General features: G+C 36.8%; 2 protein-coding genes across 5 annotated transcripts in view; one reads left to right on the top strand and one right to left on the bottom strand.

Annotated features, from left to right (window-relative positions):
- The window catches only part of AstC-R2 (Allatostatin C receptor 2), a 649,221-nt gene that overhangs the window by 478,995 nt on the left and 153,300 nt on the right, over positions 1-16,926 (top strand). The gene's annotated exons all lie outside the window — the stretch shown is intronic.
- LOC111516783 (uncharacterized) overlaps positions 7,976-16,926 on the bottom strand; it is a 29,280-nt gene continuing 20,329 nt past the window's right edge. For both annotated transcript variants that reach the window (XM_074180322.1, XM_023170405.2), the window contains exon 2: positions 7,976-8,998. In XM_074180322.1, coding sequence (XP_074036423.1) covers positions 8,013-8,981 — 969 coding nt within the window. In that variant the 5' untranslated portion in view covers positions 8,982-8,998 and the 3' untranslated portion in view covers positions 7,976-8,012. The remainder of the gene's footprint in view (positions 8,999-16,926) is intronic.

The raw sequence follows: 16,926 nt of genomic DNA, 5'->3' as shown, positions 1-16,926 counted from the left end.
AGAAAAATATTCATTATTAACAAAGTTATGACAACTCAAAATTTCGAAAACTCACACAGCCTAACAGTTACAATATATCATTTTTTATGATTTCAACAATGAAGTGACGCCAGATGAAAAAAAAACAAATAGCGTAAATATTTTTAATGAAAATAACGGAATTGCATTCACACAATTCAACTAACAATGAAGCAAAAAATTTTAATGAACGTAACTAATAACTAATTATTGAAATGTTTTGGTTCAGTGCAACAATTAATTCTAACTCATATTCTAGTAGCCTCTATTAATCCACCACGTATTTAAATACATGTGTCGTAGCGCTTACGAATGTTTCTGATTACGTTCCTTAGTTCTTGAGGGTTAATATCTGCACATACCTGTCGAATTCTTGCACAAAGTTCATTTTCATCCCTTGAGCGGTTTTTGTAAACCTTTTGTATGAGAAGTCCCCAGAGAAAAAAGTCCAAAACTGTGAGGTCTGGAGATCTGGGTGGCCACTCTATAAACGGACTACCACGGCCTATCCAGCGGTTTGGAAAATGTTCGTTAAACCATTGCCTCACAGCTCTGGCATAATGAACTGAACACCCATCTAACTGGACAATTAAATTTGATCGTTCATTGATTGGCAGCTCGTGAATAGCATCCCACAACTCTGGGTTTAAAAATTCTAGAAACCTCTGCGTATTAATGTTTTCCTCAAAAAAGAAAGGACCAATAATTCGTTCGTTCAATATCCCACATCAGATGTTGATTTTTTGGAATTACTGGCTTTTATAGTTTATTACCCAGTTAGGATTATCCCCTGCCCAATAGCGACAATTCTGTGATGACATTACTCCATTTGTAGTGAAAGTGGCTTCGTCGGTATATAAAATATTTTTTAGGAAATTTCTATTGTTTAAATATTCCCCTTGGGCCCATAAACAATATTCCAGGCGTCTTGCTTCGTCGCCTTCTTGAAGTGTGTGTAAAAACTTTGGCTTGAAAGGTTTAATATTCTTCGCCTTGAGACATCTCCGAATAGTTTCTCGTGGAATATTCAAATCTAAAGTGGCATTCCTCATACTGGCATTCCTCATACTGGCATACTGAAATAATCTAAAATGATTTGATCATTCCTGTCATTCCTGTTTCGTCTTTACTTTTCAACATCATTTTTGATACTGCACCAGTTTCATTGAATATTTTATTTATTTTATTTACCGTACCACAGCTAATACGGGGACAATCTGGATGTCTCCCATTAAATACTCTACAAACCTTTCAAGCACTTCTAACGTCATCTCCCGAAAGGCGTACAATTTCAATTTTCTCTCTTTCGCTCAATCTTGCAGCCATGACACAAAATAATTCGAAGAACTGTAAGGTGAATATTGTTGACAATAGTACACTTTTTTTATTACAGAATTTAATACAACGATAAAAATAAAATAAATACAACAAAAAAAATTAATTGGCGCTCCGGGGCGACTTCATTGATTCCAGTGGCGCATTTGCTTTTTCAGCTGCAGGAAAACAGTTTGACACTTTCACAAGTGTCAAACTGTAATATCATTTCCATGGCAACTAAGATTTAAATTGAAATATTAGGTCTTAGTTAATCTGCGTGAAAACTTGAATGTAATTCCGTTATTTTCATTAAAAATATTTACGCTATTAGTTTTTTTTTCATCTGGCGGCACTTTATTGTTGGAATCATAAAAAAAAATATTCTCATGGCTATGTCTGTTAATATAAGGTGTTTTTTGTAACTGTTAGCTGTATGAGTTTTCGAATTTTTGAGTTGTCATAACTTTGTTAAAAATGAATATTTTTTCATGAAATTTTGGTCACACCTGTTTAGAGGCACTCTCAATCCAGTGGCGTAGTGATTTTTTTCAATAAAAAAATCCCTAATAAAAAATCCCGATTTTCGACCAAGAAAAAATATCGTAGGATGCCCTGAAACTTCAATAAACATTTCAAGTTCTTTCCCAAGGTAGACCTTTCAGTACTTGACATTTCAAAAAAAAAATATTGAAATTGGTTCACAACTTCAAATTTTTAGGGGGGTGTTTCCATTAAAAATGGGTCTCACTGTATATACAACTTTAATTTCTGCTTCAAAGCAAGAAAATGAAAATAATGATGTAGGATTACGATAAAACGCTAATATTATACCCTTACTATTAATAAAAAAACTATAGCCAGTATATAAAAAAAAACAACTTGAGCAAAAAATAACTTGCGTGCTATCCCACGACGGTCGGTTGAATAAAGCTGGGAGCTAAAATTCAGGCTGGGACATCATGTATGAAAGACTTCTCGAGTCCAATCCCCTGGGACACCCTGTATGATGGATCATCGGAAAGCTAAGACTCAGGCTGGGACACCCTGTATGATAGACTTCTCGAGTGCAATCCCCCTGGGACACCCTATATGATGGATCATCGGAAAGCTAAGACTCAGGCTGGGACACCATGTATGAAAGATTTCTCGAGTGCAATCCCCCTGGGACACCCTGTATGATGGATCAACGGTTAACTAAGATTCAGGCTGGGACATCCTGTATGATGGATCAATGGTAAGCTAAGATTCAGCTTGGGACATCCTATATGATAGTTCAATGGTGTTGCTATGATTCGGACCAGGGCACCATGTAGGATAGTCTTCTCGAGTGGTCCCCTCAATTGGATAAAGGATAGTATAGCCTCAGGACAGTGAGGGTATTAGGACCCACCTTTTATCCAGTCCTTATAATCTATAGTGAACAGAACTACCGGACCAGCAGCACTGCGAATTTGGAACCACTTCACAAATCCTCTAAGAACTGAATTTTGGATTGAATCACAAAAATATCTCTATGAAACCCACAATCAATTCCAAAATTCAAATGTTTCTATATGCAGGAACGTTACCAATTGAGGATGATTCAAATAATCATGAATCCTACAAATCAGCAGGTGGTATTTTTCGCAGGAAAAACTAGTACGGTACGCAACCGCGAACAGCAGGAACAAGACTACCCCTCGCGCATTGGTCTTTGCGCATTTTGCATGAATTTTATTTTGTATGGTCTGCATGTTGTTCTGTTTTCATTTAGAGTAAACCCGAGTTAAACCGAACAATTTGCATAATGGTCAGTGTAAAATATATAAGTCATTACCTAGGTATCCCACAATATGTTTGACTAAAACACGACAATGAAAGCAAAATCTCATATCTTCTTCAAATTATTAATTGCTTAACGCGAAACGTTAACCGTACTTGGCTACCCATCCTGAAGAAAACTTTGAATAGTGGCGAAATGGCAACAGACTGATATCGGAGAATACCTTGTATTACATCGAATGTTTCACTTGAAAATCAACAACATTGACATAATTTTATATTTCAAAACTTCTTTGACATATGTCGAAGAAGTAAAGAAAAGAACTATCAAAAAAGGAATAACTGCGAATATATTCGAATTTTTTATCCATTTCTGAAGACGGAGGCAGATTTTGGCCTCTGAAACGTAAAAGATAAGTATTATTTCTTAACAATTTTTTTTTGATAGGCAAAATTGTTAAATACGACAGGTTACTGATAAACAGAAGATTTTTCTTTGTAAAAAATACTTTGATTTTTACGCAGTAACTTATCGAGGTAAGCTAAAAAGTTTGCCCTTCTACTCTTGTATAAAGTTCTCCATTGTGATTTTTATATTTTTTAGATTGTGGAAGTTAACAAATACCCAAAAAAAGGTCGATAAAAAACACCGCAACCCGCAAGGGTTTATTGTGGCTCACACCTATTCACACTCGACCAAATAAACCCAGCTTCTTAACGAAGCCTATTAGTTCGTATGGTCTTTAAGGTCAGATGGTAATTGTACGGCTCTGCCAAACTCTAAAAACCTGATTCGGTCCCCAGCGGGGCAGGCACAAAGTATGTGCTCTGCTGTTCCATCATTTCCCAAACAGAGGCTACACATACTGTCTTCCGACAGACCGAGTATTTGCATATGATGATTCAAATGACAGTAACCTGTAAGTAGGCCTGTTAGACATCGTAGTTCATCCCTACTGTTGTCCAACAACTGTTTGGTATTGAACTTCAAAGGGTGAATAAACGCCTTGGAGTGAGCCAATCCTGGAAGATTCTGTCAGAAATCCATAAATATTCTTTCCATTCAAGTGTTTAATCTAAAGCGATACCAATGACAGGTTATGGACCGATGAAGCTGCTTGCAGCACCCTCCTGTGCAAGGGAGTCAGCAGCATCCTTGCCTCCCAGGCCTGTATGGCCAGGAATCCAGACCAGAGACAATATGTTAAGTCTTCCTATCGTGGAGAGTCGTTTTTGGTAATTTGCTACAAATTTAGACATTGCTCGGTAGGAGCCAAGAGCTTCCAACCCCGCTTGACTGCCCCAGAATATTTTTATTGACTTGTGTATATATGAGGTTGGATTATACCAATCTCTCCGCACATAATTCAATAGCGTAGGTTCCTAGGCGGGTTGATTTCTCTGTCCTGGGTCTGCGACAGAAAACACCTGCACCGGAACCGAAAGGTATTTTTGATCCATCTGAGAAACAACAACTATCTGCTCTAAATATTTCCTTCTCCCGGAGGATCTAGTCCTCTCTACTCGGGAACAGTACTTTATAAGGCAGTTCTGAGTTGACAGTTGGAGGCATAAAGTCAGAGGTCATTTCCAGAATGCTGTGACTTCCAGTGTCAACCAACAATCTGTTGCACTCTGCATTGAATCGATTTGTGCAATTGTCAATGTGCAATATGCTATATGCAGTCCATCTAGTCTCTCTCCCAAAAATGTGGAAAGATGGTAGATCTAGAAGGATCACCTTGGCAGCTGATGTGTGGTACTGATGGCACCACAGACAAACCTGTCTCTGTAAGCTAGAGAGATTCGCCTGGCCCGTTTTCTGTAAAGCCTTCTGCCACCAGACAATTACACCATAAGTTATCATTGGTCTGACAACCATCACATAAATCCAATGTTTTTTGTTTGGGACCTAAACCACAAGTTTTACCACAAATTCTTAGACATGTCCATAGGGACAGTTTGCCTTTGTGTAAAACTGTTTTCAAGTGAGCACTTCAGCTGAGTTTTTTATCAAGGACAATGCCAAGATATTCCATCTCCGTTCCAAATGGAATGACCTCACCATTGAGAAAAAGTGGCGTTAGATCGTCCAATTTCCTCCTTCTGGTGAAGAGGATTATCACAGTTTCGCTAGGGTTGACAGGCATCTGCTTCCTCAGGCACCAACTATGAACAACGTCCATCGTGCTTTGGAGGATATTACAAGCTACCCTACCCGACGTGGACTTTACTAAGATGACTAGGTCATGCTGCAGTCTGCCAATTTTTCATTACATAATGGATGTTATTTCATATAAATTAAAAGGGTATATTTTTATGAGAGATTCATTTTTGGGGAAGAAAGTTTTTGACCTTCTACTTCTCCATCTTGAAGCAAAAAATGAAGGAATCTTCCAGAGAAAGGTAGATACCCCCCTCTCGATTTAAACATAATCAGTTTAATATTTATATCATAAGTGTATTAACCACCACTGTTTTGAGTAGAATTCCAAAAACTATTTTTGTATTTTTTGAAGATAATCCTTTGAATATAGGTGGGTTATTATTGTCTAATCAATTTATTCAATTCTGTAAATGGATATTGATATAATATATATTATCTTTTTTGGGAAAGAAAGTTTTTGGCATTCTACTACTCCATTTTGATAAAAAAAATGTGGGAATCTTCCAGTTTGTATCTGAAAGTTACTTCTTTGCCTCGTTGAGAAAATCTCCCAATCTCTTGACAACAAGGAGATTGCGGTTGATGTATTTCTTGATATTGAAGAAGTATTTGACAATGCACTACCTAAATCTATAGGATTGTCTCTGACTAGAAAGGGTATAGAATCGACCATAACTGGCTGAATCTATGCCATGCTAGTAAACAGAACTGCAACTACGACTCTTCAAGGTGAGGCTATCAGGTTCAGAGTCACCAGGGGCTGCCCTCAAGGTGGGGTACTATCTCCCTTTCTGTGGTCGCTCCTGGTGGATAGTCTTCTTGATGCCCTCGACAGCAGAAAAGTTGATCTGAAAGCTTATGCAGATGACCTTGTCATCCTGGCAAGGTCCACGTGGCAAGGATAGCTTGTAATATCCTCCAAAGCGCGTTGGACGTTGTTCACAATTGGTGCCTGAGGGAGCAGTCAACCCCAGCAAAACTGTGCTAATCCCCTTCACCAAGAGAAGGAAATTGGACGATCCAACGCCACTTTCCCTCAATGGTGTGGTCATTCCATTTGGAACGGAGGTGAAATATCTTGGCATTGTCCTTGATAAAAGACTCACCTGGAACGCTCACTTGGAAAAAAAATTACACAAAGCCAGACTGTCTCTATGAACATGTCGAAGGATTTGTGGTAAAACTTGGGGTTTAGGTCCCAAACAAATCCATTGGATTTAGGTAATGATTGTCAGACCAATGATCACGTATGGTGCAATTGCTTGGTGGCCGAAGGCTTTACAGAAAACGGCCCAAGCGAAGCTTTCTGGCTTACAGAGACAGGCTTGTCTGGCTATCAGTGGTGATATCAGTACCACACCGTCAGCGGCCATGGAGATCCTTCTTGATCTACCTCCTCTCCACTTTTTTCTGGAAAGAGAGGCTAGATGAGCTGCATACAGACTTGTTCACATTGCCAATTGCACAAATCAATTCATTGCAGAGTGCAACAGACTGTTGGTTGACACTGGAAGTCACGGCATTCTGGAAATGACCTCTGACTTTATGCCTCCAACTGTCAACTACTAACTGACTTGTAAAGTACTATTCCCGAGTAGAGAGAACTGGATCCTGCGGAAGGAGGAAATATTGAGAGCAGATAGTTGTTGGTTCACAGATGGATCAAAAACACCTTCCGGTTCTGGTGCAGGTGTTTTCAGTCGCAGACCCAGGACAGAGTTATCTACCTGCCTAGGAACTGCCTTGGATAAATCCAACCTCACTCACAAGTCGATAAAAATATTCTCGGACAGTCAAGCGGCGTTGGAAGCTCTTGGCTTTCACCGAACAACGTCTAAATTGGTAGCAAACTGCCAAAAAAGACTCTCCTCGATAGGAAGACTCAACAGATTGTCTCTTGTCTGTTTGCCTGGCCATACTGTCCTGAAAGGCAATGAGGCTGCTAACTCCATTGCAAAAGAGAAGGCTACAAGCTGCTTCATCTTTCCAGAACCTGTCATGGTCATCGTTCTGGGCTTTGCCAAACAAACACTTAACACCTGGATGGCAAGAAGAGTTATGGACTTTTGGCAGAATCTTCCAGAATTGGCTCACTCCAAGGCGTTCATTCACCCTTCGAAGCTTGATTTCAAACAGTTGTTGGACTACAGTAGGGATAAACTACTATGTCTAACAGGCCTTCTTACAGGTCACTGTCATTTGAATCATCACATGCAGAGACTTGGACTGTCGGAAGATAGTGTTTGTCACCTCTGTCTGGAAAATGATGAAACTGCAGAGCATATACTTTGTGCCTGCCCCGCTGGGGACCGAATCAGGTTCTTTGAGTTCGGCAGATCCGTACTCTCACCATCTGACCTGAAAGACCACTCACCATACAAACTAATCGGCTTCGTTAAGAAGCTAGGTTAATTTTGCCGAGTGTGAATAATTGTGAGCAACAATGAACCCTTATGTGGTGCGGTGGAGGTTGGAATAGACCCACTCACTTTAGACCTACCTACCTACCTACTTCTTTGCATGTATAGAGTTACCTCTTTCGAAATTGAATAATTCCTTCTTTTGGAAGATTCCCACAATTATTGTTTCAAGATGGGGTAGTAGAAAGCCAAAAAATTAGTCACTTCTAAAAATATAACCGTTCCAATATATTATATTGATATTCGTATACAAAAAAATCTCATATATTGATAATATTAAAACAACTTCAAATTAAATTCATGATTTAATTTCTCTGAACGTACAGATTTCATATCGGAGTAGCGTTATCATAAACGTTTGTACCATTTTCACCGATGGTGTTGTCTTCAGATTCATCCAAACCATCCTCATCACTAGCATATTTCCGGACAGACCTCTTGAATGCTCTAGAATAAGCCATCTGAAAATATTTATTAGATTTGCCCAACGAAATAATAACCATGATAGGGCTACCGTACGCCAACCAGTCTGGTATAAAAAGTGTGATTTTCAAGATGAAGTAAAGCGTCATGCTACTGTCATTGTGAATGAAGAGTTCATCGTATAAATACAATGGGAGCCAAAAAAATATTATAATATTTGCTGCAGTGAGAGCATATTTGTTATCATCCATACCAGAAGTTTTTTTGTATGCAAAGTAATTGCAAACTCCAAGAAAACCACAAATTCCAACAAAAGTAACTCTGTCTATCATGTGTCTAACAATCCAGTCGTCTGTTAAACAAAATGGAACCGTTGATAAAAACTGTATTGTTCCAATCACATAGATTAAATATACGGAATATTTGTGAATATTCCTGAGGAATTTTCCTGGAGATGAATCAAAAACCCCGAAGAACCATTCGAATGCCAGTCCGAACCCGAACATGTGAGAAAATAATACACTTGACGATTCAATTTGTTTAACAATACAGTAAAATCGTCCAAAGTAAAAATCTGTTATCTCCATCAAAATTCCGAATAATGGAGCAGCCAATAAAGAGATCATATTGAAAATGGCATAATTCACTATAAAACTATTTGTTTTTGTTTTGAGTTTTTTTGTTTTACAGATGATGGAGATCAAAAAAATATCTGCTGCTATCACGCATAGGCATAAAATGAACTTGATCAACGCCGTTATCATGGATGAAACATCCAGAACTCTCATCAAGGATGCATTTTTCTCATATTCGTTCTCATAATCATCATGGAGGGGATCGCCTTCTAAGTCAGTCATATTGAAGTTTGCAGCCATGATGTTATGATATCCAACTGGAAAAGAAAAAATAATCACATTAGTCACTGTTGGTTTATTCTATACAGAAAAATCAATAATATCAATAAATTGATAGATGTAGCCGTTACTACGTGGTAGGAAATCATATACAATAAACTGAGTTTATTGTATAAGTTTGAAAATGTCCGTATAGGACGAAACTACTGTAATGTTAGTTACAAATAAAAGTGGTAAAAACATAGAAAGTTTAATTTCTCTTTTCAATAATATCACTAGTTTACAGCCAATTTACGACTGTAATGCCAAACGCAATTCTTTGTTAATTTTTGGTCTGTAAATACGAAAATTTCCTAACATATAAGATTTTTGAGTTTTGATTTTTTCACAAAAATTTTATGAACACAACATTCCAAATTTTCTTTTTCCCTAAATTGAGAAAATTGTTTGAAATCTGGCAACACAGCGGCTCTGCCCAGTATTTGAATCTGCTTCCGCTGTATAAATATGAGACTCGTAACGCCGCTTCTCGAACTTTCGATACCCGAAGTTTCCAGAAAATACCAGAAATACGGAACCGCTATAAAACAAGCAGGTTGACAATCGGATCATCAATATTGGTTTACAGTGTTATCTTTGTGAATGAAATAAGTTGACTCTTGTAAATGCAGTATCACATATTTGAGCTCGACGTACGCAACAGTACAAAAATGTCCAAAGTACAAAAGCGTGGTTGCATTGATCCCACAAATAGTTTTTGCTATATATGTGGCTAGTTTACTCCTAAATCGCGAAAATGGCCAATTATTCAAATGACCAATGTAGTTTCCCATAGATATTTTGGATATGTTGTTGGTGATCAAGATCGGTATTGGGCTGCTCACGTATGTTGCCAAACCTGTGCAGCAAATCTAAGCAACTGGTTGAATGGCAAACGCTCCTCTATGCCTTTTGCAGTTCCAATGATTTGGCGAGAAACAACAAGTCATTACAACGACTGTTACTTTTGCATGACAAACGTGTCTGGTTTTTCAAGAAAGAGCAAACACAAAATTGTATATCCTAATATTCCTTCTGCAAGAAGGCCGTTTCTTCATGGAGAAGGTTTACCAGTTCCAACACCCTCGGCAAATTGAGAGGAAGATTTGGAAATGTATGATGACCAGGCAGGTTCCCATGATATGCCAGAAAAAGACCGTCCTTATTTTCCCGAAAATGAAGGAAGAATACCCCATTCAATCGAACAACCTGAATTAAATGATCTAGTTCGGGACCTCCACTAGAATTTACTAGCCCCTAACCAAATTTACAATATTTAGGAACCGTAACCATGAGGTTCCTTGTTTTTTACTATGCTGGATAAAATGTGTGTTTGTGTAAATCCAAATGGTGTTTATGTATAGATTTGTCTAAAACAAGTTTGAAAGCCGTTCTGCTCCATAAAAGACCCTCTATTCCTCTTGCACATGCAGTTGCCATGAGGGAAAAACACGAAAGTATGTCATTTATTCTAAATGCAATAAGTTATAATACGTATAAGTGGAAAATATGTGGTGACCTAAAAGTCATAGGACTATTACTAGGTCTTCAGGGCGGATTTACGAAGTTTTGCTGTTTTCTTTGCCTTTGGAACAATAGGACAACACAAAGCCATTATCAAGTGAAAGAATGGCCTCCGAGTGATAAATATATTCCAGTTCAAGCTAACGTGAAGAATATCATGTTACTCCCAAAAACATTTTGTTACCTCCATTACATATTGAACTGGGATTGATGAAAAATTTTGTAAAAGCATTAGACAAAGAAGGTGATGCGTTTAAATATCTTGAACATGTTTTTCCAATTAGGTGATACAAAGCTCAAGGAAGGTATATTTGTTGGACCACGAATTAGAAAACTACTAAGTGATCAACAGTTTGATCAAAATTTAAATAATGTTGACTAAGCTGCGTGGAGTTTTTTCAAAAGAATTGTTTTGGAGTTTTTAGAGAACAAGAAAGTAGAAAATTATGAAACACTTGTAGAAGAACTACTTGAAAACTATTGCAGAATGGCATGTCGAATGTCTCTCAAAATCCATTCCTTGCAATTTTTTTCCAGAAAGTTTGAGTGTTGTCAGTGAAGAGTAAGAGGAAAGGTTTCACCAAGATATACCGATAATGGAGCAACTTTACCAAGGCAGATGGAATGCAGCAATGTTGGGGGATTATTGTTGCAAGTCAACATTTGCAAAAAGGTTATGCACAAAAGATTTCATTTGGATGTTTTTTTTATGTGTATTGTAAATAAAGTCCGCTTTCCTCAAAATATATTGTTTTTTTCTTGTTTTGATTTAATATTTTCCTGTAATATGGGGAAATTTTTGTATAAAATAAAAATAACTATAACTCAAAACATTTAAAGTGATAGAAAATGTTTGATGTTGAAGTCGCAGTCAGGATGCTTCAAACTCTCATGTATAGTCATTATAATTTTATGTTTTGTTTGGTTTGCGGGTTTTGTCGGGGTCTTCATTGGTAACAATCTCCAAACGTTTCAACTGCAACTGCGGCAGTCATCTTCAATGGCGTGGTCAAAGTTCTCTCCTTGACGTATCAACTGAAACTGAAGCTCCCATTTCTGCCATGTTATTTACAGTGCTGATTTTCCGCGCACTTTCTTTAATGGCGGGTTCGCGCGTACTTTTTGTGCGATTTGGGTGACTTCGTTTTGGCGCCTTTCAAAGCTTTGTGTCAGATCTTTGGTGGATATGTTCCCTCTTCCTTTCTGTTGAAGTTCTCTTGGTATTCGTGTATTTTGATGGCTTCTAAATACATTCTTTTTGGGCTTCTAAATACATTCTTGTTGAATAATGATTCGACTTTGCTAGCTCCTCGGTATTTTCGAAGATGATCTCGTGTTCCCCGTCGGTCAATGAATGTTCAGCGACTGCAGAGTTCTCGGTCTGTCCCAATCGGCAACTCCGCTTGTGCTCGACTAGGCGGGTACCAATGCTCATTTTCGTCTGACCGATATAGAGTTTAACACACTCACAAGGAATCCTGTAAACTCCTTCTGATTTGAGTGGATTTCTGCTGTCTTTTGCTGATCTGAGACACCAGAGAACCAAGAGAACTTCAACAGAAAGTGAAGTGAACATATCTACCAAAGATCCGGCACATAAATTTGAAAGTCGCCGATACCAAACCAAGTAAGTCAAATCGCGCGGGAAGTACGTGTGAACCCGCCATTACAGAAAGTAAACACAAATTTAGCACTATAAATGACATGGCAGAATTGCAGTGTTGTCAACCGTAGCGCAATTTCGCTATCGTAGCGGAATTTACTCGACGGTAGCGGCGTAGCGGATTTGAACATGAAATAGCGAAATTTCCTACAAATAAGCAATATTGGAAAAAATATGGAAGAAGAAGAGGCAGTGGATAGCACTCGAAGATGATAGCTGACAATTGAATGCACAGGCAATACGTTATAGTCTCAATAAATTGATGAATGTAGCCGTTACCACGTGGTAGGAAATCATAATGAAAAGAGAAATGAAAATTTCTATGTTTTTTACCACTTTTATTTGTAACTGACGTTACTTATACAATAATCTGAGTTTATTGTATAAGTTTGAAAATGTCCGTATAGGACTAAATTGCAGTAACGTCAGTTACTAATAAAACTGGTAAAAAACATAGAAAGTTTCATTTCTCTTTTCTTCGTTATAGTATCAGTAGCTGAAGCCATTACATGATGATAGAGAAGAAAAAGATTTTTTAATATTTATACAGCGTGACTCACGGTCGATGGTAGGTTAGACGTTTCTGGAAAACGCAAAGCATGATTTTTCTGAAAATTCCACCTCTCACATTTCCTTACCTGTTCTATCGATCTAAAATATTTTTAGCATTGCGGCGTTGCCACTTCTGTCAAAAAGTCCTAGCAATTATATTTTTTTATATGGAACACCCCGTATATTAATACATTTTTGAAATCGCTCTAGTATTTCAATACTTTTTTGTTGGTAATGTACTATACCTATCTCTATCTGTTTTCGAGATAAAAAATAAATTGTGCTAAATATGGTCCAAAACATAGGCCATAATTGAAATTAAGTACCTACATCAATACTCTCAATTCATGAAAAGTTGATATTTTGATGATAGTTTGGACAAACTCGAAATATTCAAATAACACCAAGAAATCGACTCCATATCAAAAGGGCGTGCTAAAATTATTATTATTTCCATTGTGCATAAAAGTAGTCGAAAGTTCATTTTTTCAAACGAAACCCCCTGTATATTACTCGGTAAATTGAAAGATGGTGAAAAATGCTTCAAGATGATATATCATGTCCCTATACCTAAATCTCTCAATAAAATCGCTTCTTCTAGAAACATAATTTTTTTTTAGAATTTGGATTCAGTGGAATTATCAAGATTATATCAGTTCGGTTACTTTCCGAGAGTTATCGACGGTGTTTCGAATCATCTTCCAAAATGAATGCAAATATCGATTATTCAAACGAAGTTCTTATGAAATTATTTATTATACACATGAACAAAGTGATCAAATCATTGTCAGAACGTATAAAAAATTCAACCAAATGTATCCTGAATCAACACCAATGAACGAGAGGAAGTTTGTAAGGTTACAAAATAATTTCCTTAACTATGGCTCAAAGTTTCCAGGGAACAACTGTACCAAAAATCAGTCATTTCTAGGTAAAAAGTAAGATTTTGTGGGATAAAACATGTGAAAGTACAGACAATAACAGAATAAGATGATTCAAAATAACAAAATTGCAAACAAAATATCAAATTTCCACAATAAATGCTGAAAATGTTGTCCATTACATTACATTAAACACTTCAAAATGTTTTTTTGTACGCGACTTGTGGTTGCTTTTTCAATTTCCTGGGGATCCAGATCTTCAATACTCCGCACTATTCGCCGTCGCAATTTTTCTTTGGTAGGCACTGGAGTACTGTATACCCTTTCTTTCAAAACACCCCATAAAAAAAAGTTAAGTGGCGTGAGATCGGGTGATCTCGGTGGCCAATCCCACGGCCCTAAACGCCTAAACCAACGATCGTCGAAGAGTTCAAGTTTCCTGGAAACTTCCTGGGTGGAATGAGCTGGCGCTCCGTCTAGTTGAAACCACGAATTCCTATATTCCTCTAAAAGCAAATTTTCAAGAAAATCGGTTACAGTCCTTCTTAATATTTGGAGATATCTCTCTGCATTCAGTGTGTCTTCATATATAAATAAGCTAATTTTACTGTTCTTCAGAATACAGAAAACATTCAGGTCAAATTTTTCTTGAAAACCCATTTCTTTTGTAACATGAGGATTATGATCAGCCCAAAAATATTCATTCCTTTTATTGAAAATACCATCCCTCATATATTTTGATTCGTCGCTCCAAATTATTTTTGAGAAAAATTCCCGATCTTCCTGTGTATGAATCAAAAGGGACTCACAAAAATGCATTCTACGTTCGAAGTCTTCTGCTTTTAGAGCTTGAACTTTGGTAAATTTATACGGATGCATTCCGTGATTTTTCAAAATTCGTTGTACTGAAGCATGTGATACACCTAAATCTTTTTCTGCACTGCGAATGGAAGCTTCTGGATATGCATAAAAATATGCCAAAATGTTAACAGTATTGTCCTCATTTGAAGTAACAGGATATGGTAATGTTGAAGGCGCTTTTAACATGGAGCCATAGTTAAGGAAATTATTTTGTAATATTACAAACTTCCTCTCGTTCATTGGTGTTAATTCAGGATACATTTGGTTGAATTTTCTACAAGTTCTGGCAATGATTTGATCACACTGTCCGTGTATAATAAATAATTTCATAAGAACTTCGTTTGATTGATCAATATTTGCATTCATTTTTGGCGATTTTTTGAAACACCGTCAATAATCATTTATCAATTACTTATAAAAGTCACCAAACTGTCATAAGCTTGATATTTCCACGGCTACCTAGAAATCAAATTCTTTAAAAATTATTTTTTGTACAACTGTTATTGAGAATCTCTTTGATAGAAACACTTTAATCAGAACACGTACCAAAAAATCATTTAGAAAAGTTCACACATGCAGTTCGTGCTATTGGTAATATTAAATCCCTGTGAAGTTACTGACGATGACGAAGTAGTATTCAGTCCAACTGTAGAAAGTCCTTCATGACTAACCAATAATCCTCCTTAAAATAACGTGAGTTGGCGTATGTAGTTGTAACATATGCCTTGTAATCCAAAGATCGTGTGTTCAACTCCCATGGACCCTATAATTTTTTTTTATTATCAGCAGTAACGTTATACAAAAAAATTTCTATGATACATTTGTTAAAAAATATTACTGGAGTTTTTTCCCAACACCAAATCGTTGTTTTTACATTTCGACACGTGTTTCGATCACCAAGGGATCATCTTCAAGAGGAATATAAAACTAATAACTACTCAAAACTGAAGCTACTTATACTAATCAGGTACATCATATAGGTAGGTAATCAGTAATACCACCCATACAAGTGTACCATCCTAAATTAATTTTACAATTGGCCTTTCTATTATTTACAATATGTTCTTATGTATGTTTAAATGTTACAGCTATATATAGAACAATTTTCAGCTATATAAAATTAGTTTCACAATATTGCCTATTTAAATATATTTACAATGTGTCTTTTTGTAGTAATCAGTAAACCCAACAATATTATTTCAACAAGCTATATAGTATGCTATTTGGTATTGGTCCGTTATCGTTATTCATAATATTATTATGTTTACTCATTTCCACACTCTCATAGGCATCTAGTTGCCTGTTGTTATTAACTTGTCTAACTAATCTTAAAGAACTGAAATCCATGGAATGGTTTTGTTGTAAAATATGATAGGCGACTGCTGATTTTTCAAATCTTCCATATTTTAAGTGTGCTATGTGTTCCTTATATCTTACTTTAATAGATCTTTTTGTCTGTCCATAATATTTTGCATCGCTGTCCTTACATTCAATTTCGTAAATTCCAGACTTTTCCGAATTCTCGAGTTTGTCTTTTGGACTTCCCAAAAGGTTCTGCAGTGTATGACTTGTTTTAAAAACCACCTTCATACCTAGTTCCTTGAAAATCCCTCCAAAGTTCTTCGTATATTGGTGGTATGGAACTGAGATGTATTTATCTTGGTTTTTGTCCTTTCTGAAAGTCGAGATTTCGTTCATTCTTAACCTAAACTTTTTTTTCCTAATTATGTCATCTACAATACCCCCTTTCTTTTCTAAATATATCGTATTCTAACCCTCCATCTTTGCTCCTCATTACCAAAACGTCAAGAAATGGTAGTTGTCCCTTATTTTCTACTTCATACGTGAATTTTATTGATGGAGATCTATTATTTAAAAAGGAAACAAAGTCCTCGATATTCGATTTTTTGGTATCGAATACCGCGAAAATATCATCCATATACCTTAGCCAAATCCTAGGAAAATACTTTGACTTTTCTTTAGTTTCCATTTCGAATCTGCTCATGAACAGGTCTGCCAGGTAGGGGGACAGGGGATTTCCCATGGCCGTTCCTTCCTGTTGTTCATAAAAGCAACCTTCTACCTGGAAAGATTTTGTTTCATACACAAATTGGTAAGAGAAACGAATTCATCTATGTTATTGAAATTATTTTTAATTTTTTTTTCTCTAGTAGTTCCCTGAGGTATTGCAAGGTCTGTGGAATTGGGACGCTAGGAAATAATGAACTAACATCAAAAGAAACCAAAATCTCACCTTCTTGCAGAACCATGTTTTTTGTATGTTGTATGAACTCTAAAGAGTTTTTTATACTAAAACCTGGTTCCGCAATAGACAAGGTTTCAAATTCCTTAGTGAGCCACTTCGCTATTTGGTAGGTAGGAGCTCCAATAGCTGACACAATGGGGCGCATTGATTTTCCCGGTTTATGGATTTTTGGGAGGCAAT

This window comes from Leptinotarsa decemlineata, unplaced genomic scaffold (assembly GCF_025532065.1).
Source record: "Leptinotarsa decemlineata unplaced genomic scaffold, Ldec_3_MD MMD2_tig00026294_RagTag_RagTag, whole genome shotgun sequence".
Classification (NCBI taxonomy): Eukaryota; Metazoa; Arthropoda; class Insecta; order Coleoptera; family Chrysomelidae; genus Leptinotarsa; species Leptinotarsa decemlineata.
This window is presented reverse-complemented; position numbering and strand designations above follow the sequence as displayed.